The 26,556-nt window shown below is 36.9% G+C and overlaps 1 protein-coding gene across 1 annotated transcript in view; it reads left to right on the top strand.

Moving 5' to 3' along the window:
- Dok6 (docking protein 6) overlaps window positions 1–26,128 on the top strand; it is a 411,556-nt gene extending 385,428 nt beyond the window's left edge. The window contains exon 8 of the mRNA XM_028768962.1: window positions 25,588–26,128. Coding sequence (XP_028624795.1) covers window positions 25,588–25,727 — 140 coding nt within the window. The 3' untranslated portion in view covers window positions 25,728–26,128. The remainder of the gene's footprint in view (window positions 1–25,587) is intronic.
- The last annotated feature ends 428 nt before the right edge of the window (window positions 26,129–26,556 follow it).

Below are 26,556 nucleotides of genomic sequence, written 5' to 3'. Positions count from 1 at the left end.
AGATAATAGATATAGATAAATGATGATATATATACATATTGATAGATAGATGATAGATAGATAGATAGATAGATAGATAGATAGATAGATAGATAGATGATAGATCGATAACAGATAGAGATAGATGACAGATTATAGATAGATGATAGAGATGATAGATAGATGATAGATAGATAGATAGATAGATAGATATAGATAGATAATATAGATGATAGATGATAGATAGAACACAGAAAAGTAGAGCATAATAATAATCTCTATTTAACTACAATTTTATTTTGCTTTGTTTCATTTGTTGATAGACTTACATAAAAAATACAGCTATATTTTTGCATTCTATGCTTAATATTTTCTATGGTTTATGGAACTACTAATTTGTATGGAAATAAACATATTTTTCTAAAAATGAACCTTTGTGACTTAAGAGAAAGGAGAGGAGCCAAATATACAGGTACAAAGAAACATATTCATTCAACCCCTAGACTTTTATACCTTTTAAAACATTAAAGCAAGCTCATTACTCTATTAGGAAGCCTTTCCCAACCCAATTGCTCTCAATTTGTACAGTGTCAAATTCCAGACAAGAAAGGCCTGAGGCTTTACCAGGCTCATTTCCAAACTTCCTCGTCCTCTGAACCCTGGAAGCATAGCAGATGGTCCTGCATTCCCCTCTCCCAATAGGGTCCATTCTTTAATATCTCTCGGGTGATGTGTTTATCTGTCTTCTAAATAACAGAAACTACACATGATGAATTTCTAAGTTTTCTATAAGCAAAGTAATGAATTAACTACAAAGAATTTAAACACATTTTCAGTGGAAGACACTTTGTGATGAAAAAGGATGTATCTTATACTGAATTAATGAGCTTCAGTAACTAACATACATGGAATATTTACAAGGGTAAATACTGTGTAAAAAGTGTCATCCCTTTAAGATGTGACCCGAAATTGTGTTATTGTCACTGGATTTTTTGAGATTATTATACAGTTACATCATTTATTCCCCCTTTCTTCTACCTTCCTCCAAAATCTCCATGTTCCCTTCGTTGCTCTCTTTCAAATTTATAGCTGCTGAGATGGGTCAGTGGGTAATGTCACTTGACGCCAAGCCTGATGACCAGAGTTCTATCTCCAAAATCTTCATGGTGGAAGAATAGGACTGACTCCAGCAAATATTCCTCTGACCTCCACAAGTGCTTTATGACAAACACTTTTCTTCACCTTTGCACAGGAGACAAGTAGGTCATAGAAAAAAGAAACCAATCGTATATCTCAGTAGTAATATTTGAAGGTTATAACTTAAACACAAATATTGAGAAGGGCACAATTCAGTCCAGAGCAGTCTCCTAACAGTTGACTCCATACCAGGATCCCACACACTAGATACAAAATAAGCATTCTGAAGTCAGTTCACTGCCTACATTAGCATCTCAAAAGAAATCACAGCCTTCCCCTTCAACTTGCAAAAATAAAACTTTAATGAAATTCAGAAAAAGTCTTGGGGAGTCAGAACCAAATACATATGCCTCCTGCAACTATCAATGCCCAAATTGAAGATTTTCCTTGACTTCAGGATCCAGGAATTCCAAGTGCCTCAAAACCACCTGAATCCTGATACTCACAAAGACAGGAGTGACCCTGGCACTGGGCAGGATTGTATTGCATCTGTGGCAGTCCTAGAACTCTATAATTGGTGTATCTACTTCAGACGAAATTCCACTGTATCCAGGGACATCTCTAGGACATGGTATGTTTTATAATGGATTAGAAGATGCAGGACAAATAGAAGATAGGTATTAAGAGACTAATGCAGTGAGTCAGCTCACCTAAGTGTGGGAACATGTACTATCTAGACAATTGTCAGGTTAACATATAAGACACTAGCAAAGCTGAGCTGCTGTTCATTGGCAGAATGTCTTCCTTCCAAAACTATTCAATGCTGCTCTTGGGTTATTTCAGCTAATGAAATCACAGGCACTCAGATTGTAGCACACAATTTCTCTAACTATGACTTTCATCATCTGTAAAAATACCTTCAGAGAAATGCTTCTGTTGGTGTTTGACTGATAACTGGGGCCTATAATTTGTAATGTTGATATAACAAAGGACCATCTCTACATGTAATGTTCCATTATGTGGTTAAGGGCTACCAGGCAACAAGGAAAGAACTGGAACCATCTTGAAACCAGCATGTTAAAGGACCCCTGGCTACCAGCAAGGGAAAAAACTAAAGGAAGAAGAACCAAAGATAGCCCAGGGCAGCTGGTATAACCTCTCATAGTTGTATAGGTGCCAATGGGCACCAGCAGAATCTGCATAACAATTGTCATCTGGCTTGCTCTTGCATAGTTTTCAGTTGAATAATAGGTATAAACATATAATGAGAGTCATATTTTTGTATGCATATCGGTGAACTTTTACTTCATGTTATCATCATCATCACTGATAGCAAGGACATTTATTTAAAAGAAAATGTGCTTGAGTATTAAGTAGTATCATTTTCTAGCACAGATGTTTTGTGGAAATCTCTACTATGTGTATGGGAGAAGTGGCATGTACAGAATCAGAGGTATGTGGTCTCTGTGTATGAGTCCAAGTGCAGTCTTATATGTATGGATTTTAAAAGACCACACATCCTTCCCATTCTACATTGTTTGAGACAAGGGCTCTTTGTTGTCCACCAAACAAGAGCCTAAACCTGGAGCTTCTGGGGATGCATTTGAATTTACATCTTAGCATATGAGCACTGGAATTACCAACACCTGCCACTGTCTAGTTTTTATATGGGTTCTTGGGATTCAAACTCGGGTCTTCATACTTGTTCATCAAGGGCTCTATCTATGAAATCATTTCTCCAACCTTTATCTGTGCTTACTAGTTGTTTTAACAACACTAATATAATACCACTTTACTGCCACATCTTTTTGTATGCACGTGTATTATCAAGCACAGGCACAGAGTTCTACACCACAGCTCTAGTTTGTTTTCTTAACTAAAATGCCAGGATAGCAGGAACTTTTAGGAACATTATATACTGCAGGTCATCACTTCTTTACCAAATTGCTGGTTCCCTTTTTATATAAAGCAGAATACTACATAAATTCATTACAAAAACACACACATACACACACACACACACACACACACACACACACACACACTTTCGTTTTTACTATACATTCAACTGCCAATGGACATTTAGGTATTCCTTTACCTTAGTTATTGTGAATAATCTTTCAGGCCAGTCTTAAGAACCAACTAGTTTACTATACTAGCATCTACATGAAAACTAAAAATCCCAAGGACCTGAATGAGCAAACTTACAAGCTTTCAAGCTGCTGCTATACAGATTTGTAAATTTATACATTTCATTTCTCCTGCATAGATTTATATATGTATACAAACTTTATGTGAATCTTTTCAGAATAGTAATTGCCAGTGGCCAGCCCCGGAGTGGTGGGAGGAGAAGAGATTTCTTTCTTCTCCTCATCTGTTCTTCTTGAGGCAGCCACAGGGGATGGGAATGGAAAAGCGGGGGATAAGATGTGATCTTAGATATTTAGGGTCAGGCCTTGGGCCTTATGAGATTCATGGTAAGACTTTGGTCTTATGAGATATTTAGGGTTGCTGTATAATAAGGTTTACTTATCTACGTTACTAAATTTTACTTACTAGGCTACTGTAGCTGGCCCGTTATCTGTTTGTTCCTCTAAGGCCAGAAACTGCAGTTTCTGTCCACTTACACCTCAGCCCAAAGACAGCAGAGAATTAGGCAATGTGGCCTTTGTTCTATCTCAGCAGAAACTGATGGACCCTGACTTATGCCTGCTAATCTGAGGTCACAAAAAGAAAAAACACTTAGAGAAATTATTATAGAGTTTATTACTAACTGTAAAACGTTTCCTATGAAAGCTATCTAAGGAGAAAAGTGGAAAGGTCCTAAGTGGGGAAAAGGAAAAGATTCTAACAAAGGAAAAATTCTAAGTGAAAAAATTCTAAGCAGAGGAAAACGAAAGGACAAATGGTTCTGAACGAACCCTACATCTACGACTACTACTCTCTTTGTCTTTGTCTTCAGTACTTATGCATCTTTCAGAGTATATGGTCACATGTTACAAAGTTAATCACAAGTTCACACCAAAAATCAAATCATAACTTGAAATAGAAGTTTACAACACAGAATGTTTACATGCATATCCATTAGGAGCAATTATCTACTTAAACATCCATCACCTATAAACCTCCACAGGATCACTGAAGGTTTAAAACTATAAGAAATTAGTGAAGTTTTGTATAGGTAAACTCAGGCAATTTTTTCTCTTCTGTCCTAGTACCTATAATAAATAATGAGTTCCCTTTTAGTGATCTTTGTTAATTGTTTTACAACTTCTTGGAATTTCTGAGCAGGAGAAAGTCTGGTTACTATCTAAGGGTAATTAACTGATGACATTCAGGAGATTGACAGAGTTCTCATAGCAATTTTGATTATCAGAAAGTGACCTAATATCAGTCCCACTATAAAAGAGCTTAATAATCATTGACATAATTTTAGGAATTCTTATAGGATCATCATGAAGAAGTCATCTATTTGTCTATATAGCATCACTACAAGACAGTACATCTTCATGGAGCTGCATAGATCTGCTCCAATGGGGTGTGCTATTGCTTGGTGATTGTTACATATGTTTAATAATAATAATAATATTGGATATTATACATATTTACCTTTCAATGTTATCTCCTCTTCCATTCTCCCCCAAAACCCCTTATCCCATACCCCCTCCTCCTAATTAATTTTAGTGTAGGTGTGCTCCAAACATCTCAGTCCCATCTCCCTGCTCTTGAATTCCCACACAGTAGGGGATCCAAACTTTTGGGGACCATGGCCCTCCACTTTCACTGAAGTCTAACAAGGTCACCCTCAATTCTCTATACAGGTGCATGAGTCCCTCCCTTTGTGCTCTCTGGCTGGCAGTTTAGACTTTAGGAGCTCTGGTTGAAACTTTTGATACTCCTTCTAGAAAGGACCAAAGCATCCACACTTTGGTCTTCCTTCTTCTTTGTGAGTTTTATGTGGTCTATACATTGTTTCTTAGAAATTGTGAGCTTTTGGGCTAATATCCACTTATCAGTGAGTGCATAACATGTATGTTCTTTTGAGATTGGGTCACCTCATTCAAGATGATATTTTCCAGCTCCATCCATTTACCTAAGAATTTCATGAACTCATTGTTTTTAATAGCTGAGTAGTACTCCATTGTATAAATGTACCACATTTTCTGCATCCATTCTTCTGTTGAAGGGCATCCGGGTTCTTTCCAACTTCTGGCTATTATGAGTAAGGCTGCTATGAACATGGTGGAGCATGTGTCCCTGTTGTATGTTGAAAGGTCTTTTGAGTATATGCCCAGGAGTGGTATAGCTGGGTCCTCAGGTAACACTATGTTCAATTCTCTGATATACCGCCAGACTGCTTTCCACAGTGGTTGCACCAGTTTACAATCCCACCAACAGTGGAGGAGTGTTCCTCTTTCTCCACATCCTCGCCAACATGTGCTGTCATCTGTGTTTTTGATCTTAGCCATTCTGACTGGTGTGAGGTGGAATCTCAGTGTTGTTTTCATTTGCATTTCCCTGATGACTAGAGATGCTGAAGACTTCTTTAGGTGCTTCTCAACCATTCGAGCTTCCTCAGTTGAGAATTCTTTGTTCAGCTCTGTGCTCTATTTTTAATAGGGTTCTTTGATTGTCTAGAGTCTAATTTCTTCAGTTCTTTGTATACCTTGGATATTAGCCCTTTATCAGATGTAGGGTTGGTGAAGATCTTTTCCCAATCTGTTGGTTGCCGCTTTGTCCTATTGACTGTGTCCTTTGCTTTACAGAAGCTTTGCAGTTTTATGAGGTCCCATTTGTCAATTCTTGGTCTTAGAGCACAGGCCATTGGTGTTCTGTTCAGGACCTTTTCTCCTGTGCCTATGTGTTCCAGGCTTTTCCCCAGTTTCTCTTCTATTAGTTTCAGTGTGGCTGGTTTCAGGTGGAGGTCCTTGATCCACTTGCAATTGAGCTTTGTACAAGGAGATAAGTATGGATCAATTTGCATTTTTCTACATGCTGACCTCCAGTTGGACCAGCACCATTTGTTGAAAATGCTGTCTTTTTTCCACTCAATGGTTTTAGCTCCTTTGTCAAAGATCAGGTGACCATAGGTATGGTGGTTCATTTCTGGGTCTTCTATTCTATTCTATTGATCCTCCCACTTGTCTCTGTTTCAATACCACACAGTTTTTACCAGTATTGCTTTGTAGTACAGCTTGAAGTCAGGGGGACTGGAGCCATTACAAGGTCCCCTTCAAATACTGGAGGTCAGGCCTCTATCCCCACCTTCGCAAGTTTAGAATTGCCACAGCCCTTCTATACTTTGAGAAGGGAGGAGATGTCAGGGGCAGCGCTGCTTACACACTGAAGGCCTAAAATCAGCCATAGGCCTAAAATCAGCAATAGGCCGGTCATACATGTATACTAACACCAAGTCTTGGGTCTCAGTGGAAAAACAATGAAACAGATGGCTATAAGCTAATGTAAACAGGCAGCTTTTGTGGAAATTTACAAGCCTGAGTAGTCATAGACCTTGTAAATAGGTAGCCTGGGCAGACAATATCAACTTAGATAAGGACAATCGAGTCATAGGCAGAGTCATAGTGACTTGTCCCCTGAACCTTCACCCAGCCGATACCTGGTTCTGATGATATCTGTATTCCCCCTGATCACCCACACTCCATTGTCACTTCCTTCCCCACATCCTGCCTTTCTGTGTTTATAACCTCTGTGTGAAAAAATAAATTATAAAAAAAAAGGAAAAAGAAATGAGAAAAAAAAGAAAAAAAATTTAAAAAAAAAAATAATAATAGGAAAAGCATTTTAATAGCAGAAATCTTTCCTAAAGTAAGTCCCTCACAGCTTTGGTGGATACGGCCTCACTTGTCACAGATTATATAATAATCCAAGGCAAGCATTTCAGGATGATCATCTGCTAATTATTTGCTTGACCCATTATGGCTCCTGACAAGTAATGTTGTTGGGAAGCAAGAGGCAGAATGCCTAGAAATAGCAGATCATTTTAAACAGTAACCTCAAATATGAATATACTGTGTGAACATCATTGAAACTCAGTATATTGAAGTCATTCAAATGTTTCTAAATATCAGAATAACAGAAACATAAGCCACTTAAACATATCATCATTTTTTGTGTGAATAAAACCAAAGATTTCCATGCTGTGGAAATCACACACAGTATTTAGTGATGGTCTAGAATCATGAAGTGAGGCAAGAGATTGAACATTATGAGCCAAGCAGATGTGACTCTCTACTTGCTGCTCCAACCCTCTTCATCCACTTCTTCAGGTGGCCACATTTACCCGCTTTTCACAAAACATTCTAAAACACTGCACATTCGAACACTTGGTGTCTGGGTCTTTTCAGTTCAACTGTCTGTCACATTGCACAGAAAGAAACTTATCTCAACAATAGTCTCTAATGGGAGCAGTATTCAGCAGTAAGTTGTCCTTTAAATGTTAACCATGCCAGCTTGTAGGCTATTTACCCTCCAATTACTTTATTTTCCACTTTTCAAAGGGCTCTATTGTAATAGAGCAATCATATCTTAGAGACACTGAGAGGAGCTGCAAATTCCTGAGAACAATTTATGAAATTCAGAATGAAAACGTGCTTCACTCTTTTTAACAATGGTTCTAACAGGATAAAGCTTGGTTCTAAAAACCATAGGAATCATTCATTTTCTCTGTTTTGTGTTACTACTAAAATAAATGTTTCTTTCTTCCCTGTGAAAAATCAAATGAGCTCCCTGATTTTTTTTTCTTGTTTCATCTTTTTGTTGACAGCATGCTATTCTTTAAAAAAAAGTCATCTAAAGAACAGATATTCTCTCCAAAAAATAATGCCAGCAGCAACAACAACAAAATCCATTTGCTTTATAAGAGATAATTTAACAACTCTTCTGAGGTGCCTCAGCTGTCTGTATTGGAAATGACTTGAAATTAATAGTTTGTTTCAATCATGTAGATTTAAATAAGTATACCACTTACCTTGTTTTTTGTTTTCTAAGGCAAAAAAAAAAATTATTGTCCATTCATTATGTCTTCTATCATGGAATTATTTAGCTATTCATTTCTCTGTACGAAACCGTCCACTATGTCACTGCTGTATAAGTTACCTCATTGTGGTACTTATTTCAAATACAAGAAGAACTCAAATGCAACCTTACACAGCCTTACTAAATGGCAAATGTAAATTTGCCAAAATTTTGAAAGTGCTTTCTTTAGCCTTATAATCATAAATAATGTGATTTAGAACTTTCAATGAAAATCTCTGAGATTATACTCTACATATGATGTTGAAAATAAATTTCCCACCATTTTATGGCTGCTAGTAGAACCTCTGACATATGTAGGGTAAAGACATTCAGCTATTTACTACTTGCAGCATCGTTGCTAGCCACTGCATCAGCATTTTTGATAGTTTTCAAAGCTCTGCTTCTTACCAGTAGGTGACATAAGAAGAGGTCAGATGACCTGTACAGGAGGTGAAATATGTTACAGATATGTAACTCAAAGTTTGGGACATCTCTATATTTTATATCTAGCTTCAAATGCATCTCCAGGAGACATTGTTTTTCTTGTACTGTAAGAACCAAATCTAAATCTTTGAGTTCTACGAATACCTTTGAAAAGATAAATGAGGAAAAAAGTCAGTGTCTCTGCTCAGAAAACATGCAGAGATGCAAAAGATTCACAGAACTCTGTTAGAAATCGACAACAGCATAGATGTCGTTTTCTTGTGTTCTTACCCAATAAATTTCAATTTCAATTTTTAAAATATTTTAAATTACTAGCTTGCTGGAGAATTCATTATAAGAAGCCTGAAACAATCGTATCCTTTCCCATTTTGTTATCAGAGTTGTTAGAGCGAATCCCTGTGCCCTGTTAGCTCTAGCAGACTAGGCTCAGGCAGGCACCTGTCATCAATAAGCCAATAAAAGAGACAGATAATTTAGTAAAGTAAAGTAAAGAAAAGAAATCTCTTCAATTTGACCATTAGGAAAAGGAACACCTAAAGAGGTCCAGTGATACCCACTCTGATCCATGTTTGGGGCCTTAACTAAGGTTTTGGTTTAAATAGAGGCCAGGAGGTGTGCACAGCTGAACGAACTTGGTCAAGGTGTTATCTTGCCCATCGCTGTCCCATCTTTATGTAGACTCAAGTCTACCCTGCACAGTGGTCAGATAAGTTGAGTTGTTCATCTGGCTGACACCAGGTTTCACCCTGTCGTTTCCTTTTCTAGAATGAACTTTCTAGGTATCCTGGTTAGTTTTATGTCAACCTGACAACCTAGACATATTGCTGTGTAGAGGAAAGGAACTCAGCTGATAAAATGTACCCATAAGATTGGATGTGGGAAAGCCTGTGATACATTTTCTTGATTGATGATTGATATGGAAGGGCCCAGATCACTGTTGGCATTGCCACTCTTGAACTGCTGGTATGGGGTTCTATAAGAAAGTATGCTGAAAAGACATAAGGAGGAAACTAATAAACAGTTTACTTTCATTGTATCTGCATCTGTTTCTGCCTCTAGATTTTTACTCTTGAGTTCTCTCAGTGGTAGAGTTTGGCATGAGAGTTGTAAGGTAAAAGAAACTCTTTCCTTCCCAAGATGCTTTTTGTCATGATGTTTTGTAATAGCAATATAAACCTAAGAAACTAGAGACATTTTAAGTCCTTGAATACCATTGTTTCTATCATCTGGTAGCCAAGGGAAGAGCACAAGTGTCTCTTTAGAATATCTTCACTCCTATTTTGACTGTTACAATACTTATATCTATAATGCATATTAGACAATACCATTTAGGTTTGTGCTATGATTTAAATTTTCATTTTAAAAAAGATTGTTATTCCCCCATTAGTCAGGACCAGGTCACATTATTTAATTGCTTTCATTCAACATGTAATTTTTTTTATGATCAAAGGTATGAAAAGCAAAAAGTGTGGCTGCTTCAATCCCTGCATGTTCCATTCTTTTGTGCACACAAGACTGAACTGTCACATGCATTTTCATGATTTTAATCATTAATATTTATTGAGTGTCATGTGCCTGGCATTTTACAAGGCTGGGAAGACATAAAGGTAAATAAGCTTCCTTTTCACCAGCTTAAAGGAGAAGCTACATGAGAGATAAAAGATAAAATGAGGTTTGTACGAGATGCTAAAAGAACACAGGAAGGTGTGTGTGACTTCTCACTCAGGCTAGAGTCAGCCTTCCTAAATGATTATGCTTTATATTCTTTCTTAGCCAAAAGATGGAGAAACTACCATATATATGCATTTACTCATGTATATGCATGCATGCATATGAATGTGTGTGTGTGTGTGTGTGTGTATGTGTATGTGTGTGTGTGCACAGAATGCTCAAATTCTGTTCAAAGGATGAACTTCATGAAGTAGGATTTCTCTTTTCCTCATCTATGTTGAAAGGACCAAATCCAGATTGTCAGTCATTTAGTTACTGTTCTATTGGTGTGCTGTGGTGAAACACCATAACAAGAGCAGCTTGGGGAGAAAAGGTTTTATTTGGCTGAAGCTTCTACATCCCTGTTCATCATTAAAGGGAGTCAGGAAAAGAATTCAGAAAACAGAGCAGGAACATGAAGGCAGGAGCTGATGGGACAATGGAGATGTGCCGCTTACTGGCTTATTTGGCCTGATTTCCTATAGAATGCAGACCCAACAATCATGAGTGGCCCCATGCACATTAGGATGGGCTCTTTTACATCAATCACTAAGTAAGAAAATGCCCTACGAGCCACTGTACAGCCTGATTTCTCAGTTAAAGCTCTCTCCTCTCAGATAACTCTAGTTTGTGTAAAATTGATGTAAAACTAGACAGCACATCAGTCTTGGCATCAAGCACCTTTACCTAATGGTCCTCTTTGTCAGCCCTTTATTTTGTTACTTGAGATCAAGTGTCTCTAAGTAAACCAGGCAGACCTCCGGTCCCTTCTTCTAAATGAATTCCTAGAGGAAAAAAATGGAGACTTTAGCTTGGTAAGAGCTGAAGTTCAGATGAGTGTAAGATAGAAACTGAAAAAAGACAAAGGAACAAGAGTAAGCACATTTACATTTATAAAGAACCTTTAGTTGATACATACTTACATACACACATATATATACATACACACACATGCATATAAAATATGTACACACACATATAAAATGTGTACACATATATACACAGTACACAAAACATATACATATATATATATATACACACACATATATAGAGATAGACTCACAACATCTATACGTACACACATATACATACACAAACATATATATACACATACACACACATATTGTACATATACACAGAATACACAAAAAAATACACAAACATACATATATATGTACTTATATACAGAACACACACATACACTAAATTCATGTTCATAAAACTACATGACAAAATTGGCTGAAAATAACAATTTTTTTAGAAAAGAAGCCCAGACAGACTTAATGTAAACCATTATCTCCACAGCAAATACAATATTTTAACATAGATTTTGCTGGGAAAATTTATGGGTAGAAATTTTGTAACTCCCAAATTTACACAATTATGTTTCTGACTGAACTGAGAATCATAAATACTATGTAGGGAGTTTTCATTCTCCCAAAAGAAGTACAGTAGTAGAAGTTACTTTGGCAAAAAAAAATAGAGTGTTTATGTGGTGAGTTTAATAAGAAAAGCAACTGGTTTTCTTAAATATTAGCAAGAAGCCAGATGATAAAATCAAGGTAGAGACAACATGAAGGAAACAGATTGATCAAAGAGGTGCTAAGGAGGTAGACACCACAGGACTCAATGACTGACATCATGACAAGAGAATACAGCAAGACCAGGAGACAGATGTCCCCCAATCATGAGACAGTAGCTGCAGGGTTAATGTATGCGTTATACCCCATATCAGTAAATGTGGAAGAAAAGGCACACAATGGAAAAGAGTGATGAATACATCTGTGATATACACTTTCTTGGTAATTGCCAAGTTCTTGTTGGACAATGCATTACTATTCCATTGATAAATGCCAAACTGAAGAAGCATGAAGATTTCCTTCATTTCAGAAATCTGTTCTTCGCCAGTAGGTAATAAAAGAATAATGAGGCTGTATAAGCTCCAGCTGATAAGCTTTCCCAGCTTCCCGCAGCATCTTTGCATCCTTTCTGTGTTCCTTGGAGAAAATTTTATCCAAAGTAAATCAAAGATATAAGAAAATAATGAGATATATTCATGAAATATATCAGGTTTTGCTCTATCTAATGGTTTGTGTGTGTAATCTCAACCATCACAATTTTTGAGGCACATAAGCCAAAGATATATATATATATATAAAACATCAGGATTCCAAATTAAGTCTGTGGCATCTCAAACTATGCTCTGTGTCATTTTCCTGTATTTCCCATAGAGTTTTAAAGTTCTTGTTAAAAGAAAAAAAAGGATAGTGTTTTAGCATATTAATTTTATTGCTAATCCAGCTTGGAACGAGTGTATATGTTCTGTCTAAAATTCAGAACAGTGCAGATACACTACTCTGCATATAAATATAAGTTTTAAATAATGTTCTATTTTGTGAGACAGGTTATCATGTAGCTCAGATAGGCCCTGAACTTATTGTATCATGCTATGCCTCTCAGGATTGTAATTACCAGTATCACTATGTATCATAATGGCTGATTAATTGATTATGTTCTAATAAACAATTACGACTTATAAAGTTAAAAAAAAGATTTTTTAAACACCATTATGGATAGGACTCCTGGAATCATAAAATGGAAATAAAAATATAAACAGAGAGTTCTTAGGAGGAGACATTTAAAGTTAAGTAGTATAAAAATAATTTAGATTTTTCTACAAACAAATTATGGTATAGTCTACATAAGAATAGTTGCCATCTCTACTGTGCAACTTTAACTCTTAGATATATTTTCAAAATCATGTTAATTTTCCTGGTGCTTTCTCGATGTGATTGTACTTTGTGACACACACATCCATACACTCAAACTAAAAATAGTATATTTTAAAAATACAATGTTTATGTTAAATATTTGCAAAGTTAAGGATTTTGTTTGTAATTATCACAGCATTTATCAAATCTCAGAAAAAAATCAATCTAATAATTATTAAAACATATGTCCTACCCAAGCTTCTACTCTGATAATTATTTTAATAATCATATATCAAACTTCTAGAACCAGTGAAGTGAATAATCCAGACTCCTTGCGTTACACAAATTTTGCAGCAGAGCTTATAAATTGTACTTTAAGTATTCAGGCTATATGGGAACTTTGTTTTCAGCCTGCGACAGAATAAAGTGTGCATCATTGTTTGAAAATCCAAACTATTATTTGAAAAACATCATCCTGATATTACATTTAGAATGACTTTTTGAAACCTATCCCTGTAAAAATTTATTTGACATTTTACAGTTCTGCAGGTAGTATTGCTGTAATAAATCAAATCTAAGCAGATATTGCATGAGATGTCTCCATCTCAGAAAAAAATGTTTATCTGCCTAATTTAAGATAAGGACTGAAACAAACAGCATTTCTCATTACTTATTCTTATTACTTATTAATTACAATTTTGAGGATCATTAGCTGATATGAATTTTCCTGTCCTTAAATTGTATGGCCTTAATGTGATTTTCCAGCAAATGTATTAAACAACTGAACATACTGTTCAGGTCTCTATATGAACTTGCTATATTTATAATCGTAGATAATTCCTTGATTGCCAGAACTGCTAACACGCTCACAGAGAAGAGCCAACATATAACACACACTTTATTTTTTGCTGAATTCAAGTTTTATAAACAACCCTTTGAAAATGATGATAGAATAAGCTTTTGAAACCACTTGAATTTTTTCCTGTAGGTTATTTGCTTTTCCTTTTGTTCATCAACACCAATGGATTTTCAATACATTCTATACTCATGTTGTTTCAACTTAAAATATTCCTTTTGAACATTCGTCGCTTTATTGGCTGCCATAGACTGTTTGTAAAGCCTATAATTATTCAAATGGATTCTTTGACTGCTAATAGTAAAGAGTTAAGCTAGCTTTCATAAAGCGATCACAGTTGTAGAAAATTAATATCCTGGTAGGTAATTATAAGAATTAGAATACAAGACAAATTAATTCCAAGCAACAGGAATAAACGGATGTTACATCAACCAGAAAATTTGTAAAACTATTTTTGTTATGAAAAATGTTATGAAATGACTATTAAAATGTAATTCTATTTTAATAAATTAGAACATCTTTAGTAGTAATAAAATTACATTATATTGATTTGTTAGTATCTGTATGCTTTTAAATTGCCAGTCTAATTGTGAACTGAGTACTACATAAACTTAAACATTATGCATTTAAATATTTTATAATAGAGATATGAGTAAAGAATATTCAGACATTCTCCTGTGAGACAATACCATAACTTCAAAGATAACACCACCATTAATAATATTAATAACTATTATATTTCTTTAATGTGCAAACATAGAAATGTTTGCACATTAAAGACAATGAAAAGGAAGAAAGGAGATTAGACTGTTACAAGTTTTAACTAGAGTGGTGCAATTTAACTGTAATTCTTTTAAGTATTTGGAAGTAAAAGTTAAACAAATTAAAAACCCACAGCACATTCAGACAAGAAAAATAGGATATGAAAGTAGACTCTAACATAATAAATACAGTATTCAAATATTTCCACAACTGAAGTTTAGAAAAAGGAGAAGGATAGAAGGGAGAGTAATTCTCAAAACTATTTAAAACACTATGAACTGTATCTGTGACCAGTCTGGTAAGACATATCCACTGGTAGAATAGTGCCTTGACTATCATGTTAGTAATCAACCACTTTCTGCTTCAATTTATGGTGCACTCCACAAAGCATAACCCATATCTGGCACCATTGTTGGGACCAACAACTTTTAAACAGACAGAGTCTTCGCCCTAATGAAGAATCTATTACTACCACTCAGCTAAATGAGTTTAGTATTAAACCAACTCCTAATAACTTATCATTTTACCAATTGATTAGTTCATCCTTCATCAGAGAAACTTCTTTTTTATCATAGATGGTACTTTACACAGAGACCCATAACTAGTAACATGTAGAGAATAAGAAATTGAAGAACACTCAGTCCTAATGAAACACCTATATCATACTTTCTCTTCTCAAGAACCAAAAACTATTGTGGAAAATGAAACAGAAAGATTGTAAGAGCAATAGGCAGTAGAAAGTAAATGGTGGTTTCTGTATACAGCAGGGCTTGCATGAGAACGCACAACTGTACAGGCTCAGGCCAGACAAAATTTTAACATGGGGAGGGATGACAGGCACAAAGTTCCTCCCGTATCTAAGGAGCTTTGGGCAGTTAGTAGCTTCTGGGAGAAGGAGAATCAGTCTTTTTAAGGAGTGAAACTCCTAATAGGTTGACCATCTTCAAGTTAAACCACGCAGCCAAGCATATATGGGCTGCACATACTGTACTTAATGGGTTTAAAAAAAAGGAAAAGAGGCAGTATACTTATTGTCTCTGCTCTATGGTAATTGGCTATTAGACTGCACAGCATGTTAGCTTACTACATATTCTATTTAAGGAACTATTATGAACACTATTACAATTCTGAGAAACTGGAAGTACTGGGTAGTTAGAAAACATTGGGCACACTCAAACCAAGTAGTCTTTCAAACTCATGCCACTGAACACTACACGGTAAGACACATTTAATGTAGAGCATTAACCAAGGTAAATTTCTCATCCGTTCAAGATACAAAGAGAAAACAAATTTATTCAAATACTGGAAAAAGGGTAAAGAAAATACTTTAATACTCTTGTAAAGAGGAAAATTTTTTTATTGGTTATTTTATTTACATTTCAAATGTTGTCCCCCTTCCCAGCTTCCCCTCCACAAACTCCCTATCCCGCCCCCCCCCCTTTTTTGCCAATATGAGGGTTGCTCCCATACCTACCTACCCACTCCCTCCTCACTGCCCTAGCATTCCCCTACACTGGGGCATCCAGCCTCCACAGGATCAAGGTCCTCCCCTTCCATTAATGCTAGATAAGGCAATCCTCTGCTACATATGCAGGTGGAGCCATGAATCCCTCCATGTGTACTCTTTGGTTGGTGGTTTAGTCCCTGGGAGCTCTGGAGGGGTCCGATTAGTTGATATTGTTGTTTTTCCTATGGGTTTGCAAACCCCTTCAGCTCCTCCAGTCCTTCCCGTAACTCTTCCATTGAGGACTCAGTGCTCAGTCCAATGGTTGGCTGCGAGCATCTGCATCTGTATTAGTCAAGTTCTGGGAGGGCCTCTCAGGGGGCAGCTATACCAGGCTCCTATCCAAAACCTAGGAAACTTAAAAACAGACCTGACTTTTTTTTTTAAATCTAGCTTTAAGAACTTTATGTGACAAAAGAAAATTAACAAAACATCAACAATGGAGCTACAGAAATGGTTCAGCAGTTACGAGCACTTGCTGTTCTTAGAAGGGCCCTGAAGTCTTCCTAGCACAAGCTGAATGCCTCATAAGGACATGTAACTCCAGCCTCAGGAGATCTGACATACTCTGTCCTCCATAACACTCTCACACTTGGGACACACACACTCACACACACACACACATACACACACAAACACACCCACCCACACACACACACACACACACACACACACAAACATTTAAAAGGAAAAACTCTAAACACCATTGAGATATATGTAAGTTCTCATAAAGTTCTCTTGAACTTTATTGAAGTAATAACCTGGGGGAATGGGTGTAAATTAGTGAGAAACATTTTGATACTTTAGATAAAAATTTTATGGCTTAAGAACCCTAAGAGTGTTATATGTGGTTGGTTGGTTTTGGTTGGTTGGTTGGTTGGTTGGTTGGTCGGTCGGTTGGTTCATTGGTTGGTTTTGGTTGTCTGAGACAGGATTTCACTGTGTAGCCTTTGGTATCCTACAGCTCACTCTGTAGACCAGGCTGACCTTGGACTCAGAGATCCACTTCACTCTGCACAGATTTATTAGGAATTAGGTTATTTGATTAAAAGAGGAAAATCCCTAAACCTGGGATCCGTAAGGTAGATACTCAGAGAAACCAGTAACATAATTCATAAAAAGTCTGAAAGTCTGAGAATCAAGAATTCTGTATCCAAAACCAGAAAAGATGGGCACCTCAGCTTAGAAAAAGAAGTTACCTTTATCTTTCCTTTTCCTTTATACAGATGAGCAGGATGAGGTCTGCCCACATTGATGAGAGATCTTATTTATTTAATCTACTGACTACCTTACAAAGCACCTCCAAACACATATTGGGAAATAATTATTTCACCAGAAGTCTTGATCCAACCCTGTCATCACCAACCCTGTCAGGATGACACATGATACATAATCTCTTCCTCTCAAGTTGATAAGATGATTTTATTAAGGATAGCATTTGTTTGATAATTGGCACAGGATCGCCATGAAGTTTGTACTGGATGAGCAGAGGTTTTTATAATTTTCTTTTTAACCATTCTTTATGTAGATTAAACAAATTGTCATTTTCCCCCAATGAATCAAATGTGCTGAACCTGATCCTTGATAAACCCCAAAGTTTTCCCAAGGTCATAAAGCTACACCCTCAAATCTCCACAAAAACTCAGAAGGTTTCTAAGAATTTTAAAAATAAAATTAGTTAGTAAAAGTAGAAAACCAGATGCCAGTCAGTTTGAGGGAATTCAGCAATAAGTGCTGATAACACACTTCTTAATTATTGGGAAAAGAGAATATCATGTCTGTCTTCTTGTACCCTCTCCTTCCTGCCATCTCTATGTAAGAATCCTTGTTCCAGCACTCCAGTCTGATTGCTGTTTTCTACTACATTTGCATTCTTTCCAGTTCATTGACAGTTTGGGCATTTTGGGATCCAGCAGTGAAGTTTTCCTTTAATGTAAACATTCATTGTGTCTTTATTGTTATGGGATGTTCTTCAGTTCCCTGAATAATTTGTTAGAATAAACAAATGCACTAAATGACTCTATACCCAGCATATTATCTTTCTTCTAGAGTGAAACTCTCAAGCTTAGGTTCAGTAGATGCACATACAATTACCATGTTGGAGGGTTTTTGAACCCATTGGGTTAAATATAGTCATCAACACTTTAGGAAAATATGGAACATATGAACAAAATATCATTTCTATTGAAGCAGACATGACTACAGCCAGAGTGGAAATAAAAAATTTAAGAGGATTTTTAAAAACAGACTTATTGCTATTAACATATTTGCTGTTTTTGTTTTTTTAAATTTACAAGCACTTTATAAATTCAAGTTTATAAACATGAAAGTCATCAGGTTTGCCAAAAGAAAGAAAGAAAGAAAGAAAGAAGAATGGGGGGGAGTAGAAGCCATGTCAATAAAAATGACCAGATATATAAGGTATAATGTGTTCTACTCAAGTCTCCAGGTAAAGGAGATATACCTATATCTCCTTGAGATAAATATATATATATATATATAAAATGAAAGTGGTAGGTGCCTTGCCTACTACTAATCATGGTTACTCTTGCCATGATTATAATGTCAGTATGCACATAATATTTATCAAGATTCTGTAAACTTCATATTTGCTGTTTTTATTCTGTAGCATTATGCAGATGTTCTGGGTATATATTCACCATATCTGTCTGTATGGCCAAGTGGAGAAAACCTGCCAAGCATTTGAGCATTTCACTAGACTCCTTATCAGTAGGATGAACAAGTCTATTCGATTGAGTTTTTTATTTAAGCCTCACAGCTTATTTTTGTTGTTTTTTTTTCTTTCATCAACACTGCCTAAGGGCATGGTTCCAGTGAATGCTGAAAGGGCCTTAATTATTTTTCTCTTTGCATTTATTGTTTTCTTGATCAAACAGCCTTCACATATCCAGTTCTGATTGAGGCATGTTATTTTGCTGATTAGCATTAAACAGCATAATTTATGAACTGTCTGAAGTAAATGAATAGTTGAAGTAAAAGAAAGTCATAAATTAATTTCCAATTAAACCAGAAATGATTTACAGAGGAGGTAAAAATATATACTGTTGACCTTGAAAAAGAATAACATTCAAGACATCATGGAGAGAGGCAGCACACTAAGATAGTAAGGGAATACAGGTGCTGAGCAGGGAATGATAAGCTTGTAAGCTCAGCTGCTCAGAAAAAAAATTAAGCACACACCTACAGTTTTTGCTAACAACCTTATATGTTGATTTGTTTAATTTCCTTTATACCTACAGAGAATATGATCTCCCAACATGGGATGATGAGACCACAAAAGTACAGCAAAGTCCAATTTGTTTCTGAAGCTCATTCTAGTGGTGAAATGTAGTGTGAGATTCACTGTTCACACTGTGAAGGGGGAGCGGTTTGGGGTGCTGAAGTGATATGTATGGTTTTATCACCCACCTGTCCCCTAGTTCTACTCAACAAAAGTAGAACAAACCATGCACTTGCTGCCTGTAGTTTGCTGTCCTTGTTTGACTATATTTATCAAGGCAGTTGATCAGATCTATGAAGCCCTCGTTTCTAATACGCTTTCCTGGAGACTTTTTGAGTAGACTGTTGGTAAATGTTCTTTGTATTATCTTCCAGGAGACACAAGTTCTGTTCCCAGAATTCATAACAAGAAAATTTAAAACTGCCTGTAACATTGTATTATCTTCTTTTTATGCTCAATATTATAGAATTAAAAGAAAAATACTATGTTCATAAGAAAAAATATTTTCAACTTAAGCCTTCACTTTCAGGCCCAAATAATATGAATCAAAGATTTGTCTCATCTCTCTCTTCTAATATTTTTATATTTAATAACAGTTGCATAAAATAAAGCCAAAAGTATATTTTTGATGAATATGTAAGTTTTAATTACAAACATATGTGTAGTGTGGGGGTACACATGAGTGCAGTTGCCCATGGAGACGTGAAGGATCTCACCAGGTCCTTTGAAACTGAAGTTACAGAAAGTTGTTAAGTTTCTTGGCATGAACTCTGGGGTCCCTTGGAAGAGGGTCCCTTGGAAGAGGACACAACCTTAACAAAGCATCTCTCTAGTCACAAGGTCAAATTCTTAATATTTCCAGCTGGTATATACTGATAAACATAGTATTCCTAGTTAAAAGAATCATGGATTCTCATTAGTCAAGAGTAAGATACAGATAGAAAATACACACACACAATAGTTTTCACCACATCAGTTTACCGTCAATGTCATGCCAAGATGCTACCTCCTTACAGGCCTTCACTAACTGCTTTAGCTAACATTTAGGACACACTGATGTCTCAGATATCTTCCTATGTGTTGTTGAGTTTAATGCACACACAGCCAACAGACAGTGTGGTCTTCCCCCTGAGACAGTGAAACCCATGTAGACTACCATGGAATCACATCCTTTTATTGGATGACAACATTTGGCACAGGCTAGCTCACTGCCTTAACATTTAAAAACACAATACCGGCTAAATAAAACCAAAATACAAGCTGAGTGTCTCTGTTATCATCTGATTTCAGATAAGTAAACCAAAAATCTCATAGCAAATTAATATCCGCTAAAGTTAACTACAAAAAAGAAAATACCAGAAGCAGCATGTATACATGGTGTTTCCACTTCTGAGATCCTGATTTTTAACATTTTCTTAATTTCTTTTTTTATTGGATATTTTATTTACATTTCAGATGTTATCCCCTTACCTCACCCCCCCCCCCCGCCCCGGGACCCCCCATCCCATCTCCTCTCCTCCTGCTCTATGAGGATGTGTCCCCATGTACTCCCCCACTCCCACCTCCCCACCCTCAAATTCCCCCATACTCAGCATCCAGCCTTCATGGGACGAAGGATCTCCCCTCCCATGCCCCACAAGGCCTTCCTCCCCTACATATACAGCTGGAGCCATGGGTCCCTTCCTATGTGCTTCCAGGCTGGTGGTTTAAATTCTGGGAGATCCAGTTGGTTGGCATTGTTGCTCTCCTCATGGGGTCACAAACCCGTTTAGCTCCTTCAGTCTTCACTCTAACCCTTCCATTGGGAACCCTTAATCAGTTCAATGGTTAGCTGTGAGCATTCACCTCTGAATATGTCTGAATCTTGCAGACCTCTAAGGAGACTGCTATATCAGGCTCCTGTCAGCATGCACTTCCTGACATCTACATCAGCGTTTACCTTTAGTGACTGCACATGGGATGGATACCCAGGTGGAATGGTCTCCAGACAGCCCCTCCTTGAGTTTCTGTCCCTCACTTTGTCTCCATATTTGCTCCCATAAGTATTTTGTTACTCCTTCTATGAAGGACCAAAACACCCACACTTGGTCTTTTTTCTTCATGAGCTTCATGTGGTCTGTGAGTAGAATCTTGGGTATTTCAAGCTTCTGGATTAATATCGAATTATAAGTGAGTGAATACCATGTGTGTTCTTTTGTGATTGGGTTATCTCACTCAGGATGATATTTTCTAGTTACATTCATTTGCCTAAGAATTTCATGAATTCATTGTTTTTAATAGCTGACTAATACTCCATTGTGTAAATGTACCACATTTTCTGTATCTATTCCTCTGTTGAAGGACATCTGGGTTCTTTCCAGCTTCTGGCTATTATAAATAAGACTGCTATGAACATAGAGGAGCATGTGTCCTTGTTATATGTTGGAGCAACTTCTGTGTATATGCCCAGGAGGCGTATATCTAGGTCTTCAGGTAATGCTATGTCCAATTTTCTGAGGAACCACCAGACTTATTTCCAGAGTGATTTCACCTCTTGCAATCCCACCAACAATGGAGGAGTGTTCCTCTTTCTCCACATCCTCACCAGCATATGCTATCACCTGAGTTTTTGATCTTGGCCATTCTGACTGGTGTGAGGTGGAATCTCAGGGTTGTTTTGATTTGCATTTCCCTGATGACTAAGGACTTTGAACATTTCTTTAGGTGCTTCTTGGCCATTCGAGTTTCTTCAGTTGAGAATTCTTTGTTTAGCTCTGTACCCCTTTTTTTTTAAATAATGTATTTTTTCTCAAATCATATTTCATTCACACAGGGGTTATAAACACAGAAAGGCAGGATGTGGAGAGGGGGTTGACACTGGACTGTGGGTGTTCAGGTCATTTGGTTGTCTGAACTTTAATTTCTTGCATTCTTTGTATATATTGGATATTAGCCCTCTAACAGATATAGGATTGGTAAAGATCTTTTCCCAATCTGTTGATTGCCATTTTTGTCCTATTGACAGTATCCTTTGCCTTACAGAAGCTTTGCAATTTTATGAGGTCCCATTTGTCAATTCTTGCTCTTAGAGCATAAGCCATTGGTGTTCTGTTCAGGAACTTTTCCCCTGTGCCTAGGTTTTCGAGACTCTTCCCCACCTTCTCTTCTATTAGTTTCAGTGTATCTGATTTTATGTGAAGGTCCTTTATCCACTTAGACTTGAGCTTTGTACATGGGGATAAGGATGGATCGATTTGCATTCTTCTACATGCTGACCTCGTTGAAAATGTTGTCCTTTTTCCACTGGGCAGTTTTAGCTTTTTTGTCAAAAATCAAGTGACCATAGTGTGGGTTTATTTCTGGGTCTTCAATTCTATTCCATTGATCTTCTTACCTGTCTCTGTACTAATACCATGCAGTTTTTATCACTATTGTTCAGTAGTATAGCTTGAGGTCAGGGATGGTGATTCCTCCAAAAGTTCTTTTATTGTTGAGAATAGTTTTTGTTATCCTGGGTTTTTTGTTATTCGAAATGAATTTGCAAATTGCTCTTCCTAGCTCTATAAAGAATTGATTTGGAATTTTGGTGGGGATTGCATTGAATCTGTAGATTGCTTTTGGCAAGATGGCCCTTTTTACTATATCTATCCTGCCAATTCAGGAGCATGGGAGATCTTTCCATCTTCTGAAATCTTCTTCAATTTCTTTCTTTAGAAACTTGAAGTTCTTGTGATACAGATGTTTTCATTTGCTTAGCTAGATTCACACCAAGGTATTTTATATTATTTGTGACTATTGTGAAGGGTATCATTTCCCTAGTTTCTTTTTCAATCTGTTTATCTTTCATGTAGAGGAAGGCTACTGATTTGTTTGAGTTGATTTTATAACCAGCCACTTTGCTGAAGCTGTTTATCAGGTTTAGGAGTTCTCTGGTGGAAGTTTTGGGGTCACTTAAGTATACTATCATATCATCTGCAAATAGTGATATTTTGACTTCTTCCTTTCCTATTTGTATCCCTTTGACTTCTTTTTGTTGTCTAATTGCTCTGGCTAGGACTTCCAGTACTATATTGAATAGGTAGGGTGAGAGTAGGCAGCCTTGTCTAGTCCCTTATCTTAGTGGGATTGCTTCAAGTTTCTCTCCATTTAGTTTGATGTTGGCTACTGGTTTGCTGTATATTGCGTTTACTATATTTAAGTTCCAGCCTTGATTTCTATGCACTCCTTTAACTTCTTACCCTTTCCAAAACCTCTCTAACATTGCCTTAGCATTGCCTTTATTGACCCCTCTAACTCTCAGACTTCTCCCTCCTTTTCCTGTTTCTCTGCTTCATTTTCATGTTTCCTTTTTATATCATCAGAGTCCTCATGAAAGAGCCAAAACATTTGGCTGAAATTTAAAAATAATTTAATGAAGAGACTGCATATAGACCGGTAGGAAAAGCCTAGGTAGTTAACGGGAAGTGAGAGAGAGAGAGAAAGAGAGATGCACAAAAGCAGGAGACATGCATCTTCTGAAGCACAGAGACACTAACTGAGGAAAATCAGAGTAAAGGACTTTTCAGGTGTCCACATTTAACTTTCAGAATATTGTAGTAGCTATTGATGTATATTAACTTTGTTTATCACACCACACGATAGATTCAGTCATAGGGAAGAACTGCAGAAGCAAAAGGAATTCAAAAGGCTCAAATGTACCTGATAGAAGAGCTACCCCTGAGAAGGACAGGAAGGATTTCCCACACTCTTCCTCCTCCCAGATTTGCAGCAATAGTCAACAGTCTTCCCCCATCCCTGGGCATCAAGAGAATCAGGCCAACAACAAAGTTAAAACAATTCCTTGCTAGAAAGCAAGATTTGTCTCTCACATTTTTTTTTAACATTTAAGCAGTTCTACCAGTTTTAATTAGCCTTTAATTACACAATTCCTGTGGGTTTTCTCCCTGGATCTCAAGCTTTCCACACTGCAAGGATATTTTTGGAGGCATCAAGCATGTGGCAATGAAACTGGCTTTGAGCCTATGACATTGCAAAGGACAGAGACACTGATGGGTATGGCAGTGGAAGTCCCATGTTTCTGTGTTTGCAGATAGTGTTCTCTGGATTATACACTCAAGAGATCAGCTAAAACACAAATCAAATTAAATTTATTTCATCCCTTGAGTGCAATATAAACGCTGAAGGAGACGTGCTTAGTATCTATTTTTCTTCTGTCTCTCTGAGCCTTTCCATCAGGTACAAACTATCCTCAAGCAGAAAGAATAGTCACTGGTTATAAAAAGAGGTGAGACAATTACTGGAAAATCTTTCTAAACCCTTAATGTATACTTTAATACACATTTTAAACACCCTAGCAAATTTTAAGCAATCACTGTGCTTTTTTTTTAGACAATTTTGTATCACAAGGTATCATGGGAAGAGTTTTCTTGGGATATATTTTATATAATCTTCAATTCTTAAAGCATTTTAGTGACCATTGAAGCATATCACCTTTGTGAACCAACATATGCAATCAATTACGGGGGAACTCACAAAGTTGCTGGGGAAACCAGAATCCCTAACCTATTGTTCTTTGGTAATTGGCTGTTACTAACTAGAGTAAAATTCAGTTTGTCTGTTCACAGGTGCTCTTAAGAAGGCATTTCATTACCTTTGAGTTGCAGAAAGTGAATGTAATGAAAAAGAAAGAAATTATTAGGCTTTCCATCAGAAATAGCTTTCCAGGGAAAGGATTTTCTGCCTTTATTTCAATGATTGAAGACAGGAAAGTTGAAAGTCCTAAAACTAGCCTAGCTGTATAGTTGTCCAGAATCCTAGGAAAGATTCACTTGGGGAAAGTCATGATGTCTGAATATGTTTTTACATCATCAAAGATTAAGAAATCAGGCCTGATGTGGTGCTTGGACTGTAATCAAAGCTAACTGGGAAGCTGAGAGAGGAGGATCAGACGTTCAGCATCTGCCTTGATAGCTTGCTAAGACTCGGTCTCAAAGTAAAAAGTAAAAGGAGGAGGTATTTGACTATAATGTGGTTGACCCTGGGTTCAGTTACCCATATTGGATAAAAGAAGAGTCATGATACCAAAGTCTAGATACTTGTCCACTTCCTTACAAGTTTGCTTTTGAGGGTTTGATGTCTTTTGTTAGAACTATTTGCTCTCTTTGCTAAGATGTCCTTTTGTTTCTTCTGAATGTTTTTCTTAGTACAGCTTTTCTTTCCTCTTCTTCAGGTCATGGGTTTGGTTCATCAAAGATGTCCAGGGCACAGACATTTCCCAGCTATGCTCCAGAACAGAGTGAAGAGGCTCAGCCACCATTGTCACGGTCCAGCAGCTATGGATTCAGCTATAGCTCCAGCCTCATTCAATGACACAAAGAGGCCACCAATGACCAGCAAGACAGTCTGCCCTGGACCTGCCATGGGGTCATTTCACCCCATGTCCCTGGAAGACCAATTGCAGTACAATTTAACATTGGTAGGGCCGAGCCCCAACTAGAAGGTTAAAAACTGGAGTTCTGCTTCCTTGATTCAGTGGTTAAGTCCTTTATTTATTGAATTTCTATGGGGGAAATCTATGTTTTACAAAAAAAATAGAATCCAATAATATGAACACTCATCTAAATAAGAAAAATTCTTTGTGTCTGACATTAGCAGTTTTGGTACTGGGAAATTTTTCCACTCCAGTTTGAGCCTGGGTGGCACTGACATTTGTCCTTAAGGTTAGGTGCTTCTGTTTGGACATAGGGCCTGACTTTAGACATATGATGACCCAATGCAAGCCCTGTGGCTTTTTCAGTTTTTGCAGAAATAGTCGAATATGCTCTACAGATGGCATCTTAACTCTCTATGTAAAAAGGCCCAGTGACAATTAAGGAGGTGTAAAATTAGAATACTCCATTAAGAAGGGCCCTATAGCTAGTGTGTGTGTGTGTGTGTGTGTGTGTAAAAGTATAGCAACAAATGTTGCTATAGCAACCTACAGATAAGTATATATCATCAGTGGTGAGGGTGATAGGATATGCTCACTTAAATTATTGAAAACTAATCTGTTGCATTAAAATTAAGATTGTTATGTTGAATAGCTATTTTTAACATAGTGATGTCAGAAAAAAAATTTTAAAAGGCCCCCTACTAGCAACAGTATTTCTGTAGTCCACTCTGATCCTATAAGGAGTATGAGTGGAAACACAAAAGGGAA

Source organism: Grammomys surdaster, unplaced genomic scaffold (genome assembly GCF_004785775.1).
Source record: "Grammomys surdaster isolate TR1022 unplaced genomic scaffold, NIH_TR_1.0 189, whole genome shotgun sequence".
NCBI lineage: Eukaryota > Metazoa > Chordata > Mammalia > Rodentia > Muridae > Grammomys > Grammomys surdaster.
Note: the sequence above shows the minus strand (reverse complement) of the source record. Positions and strands in the feature narration are given on the sequence as shown.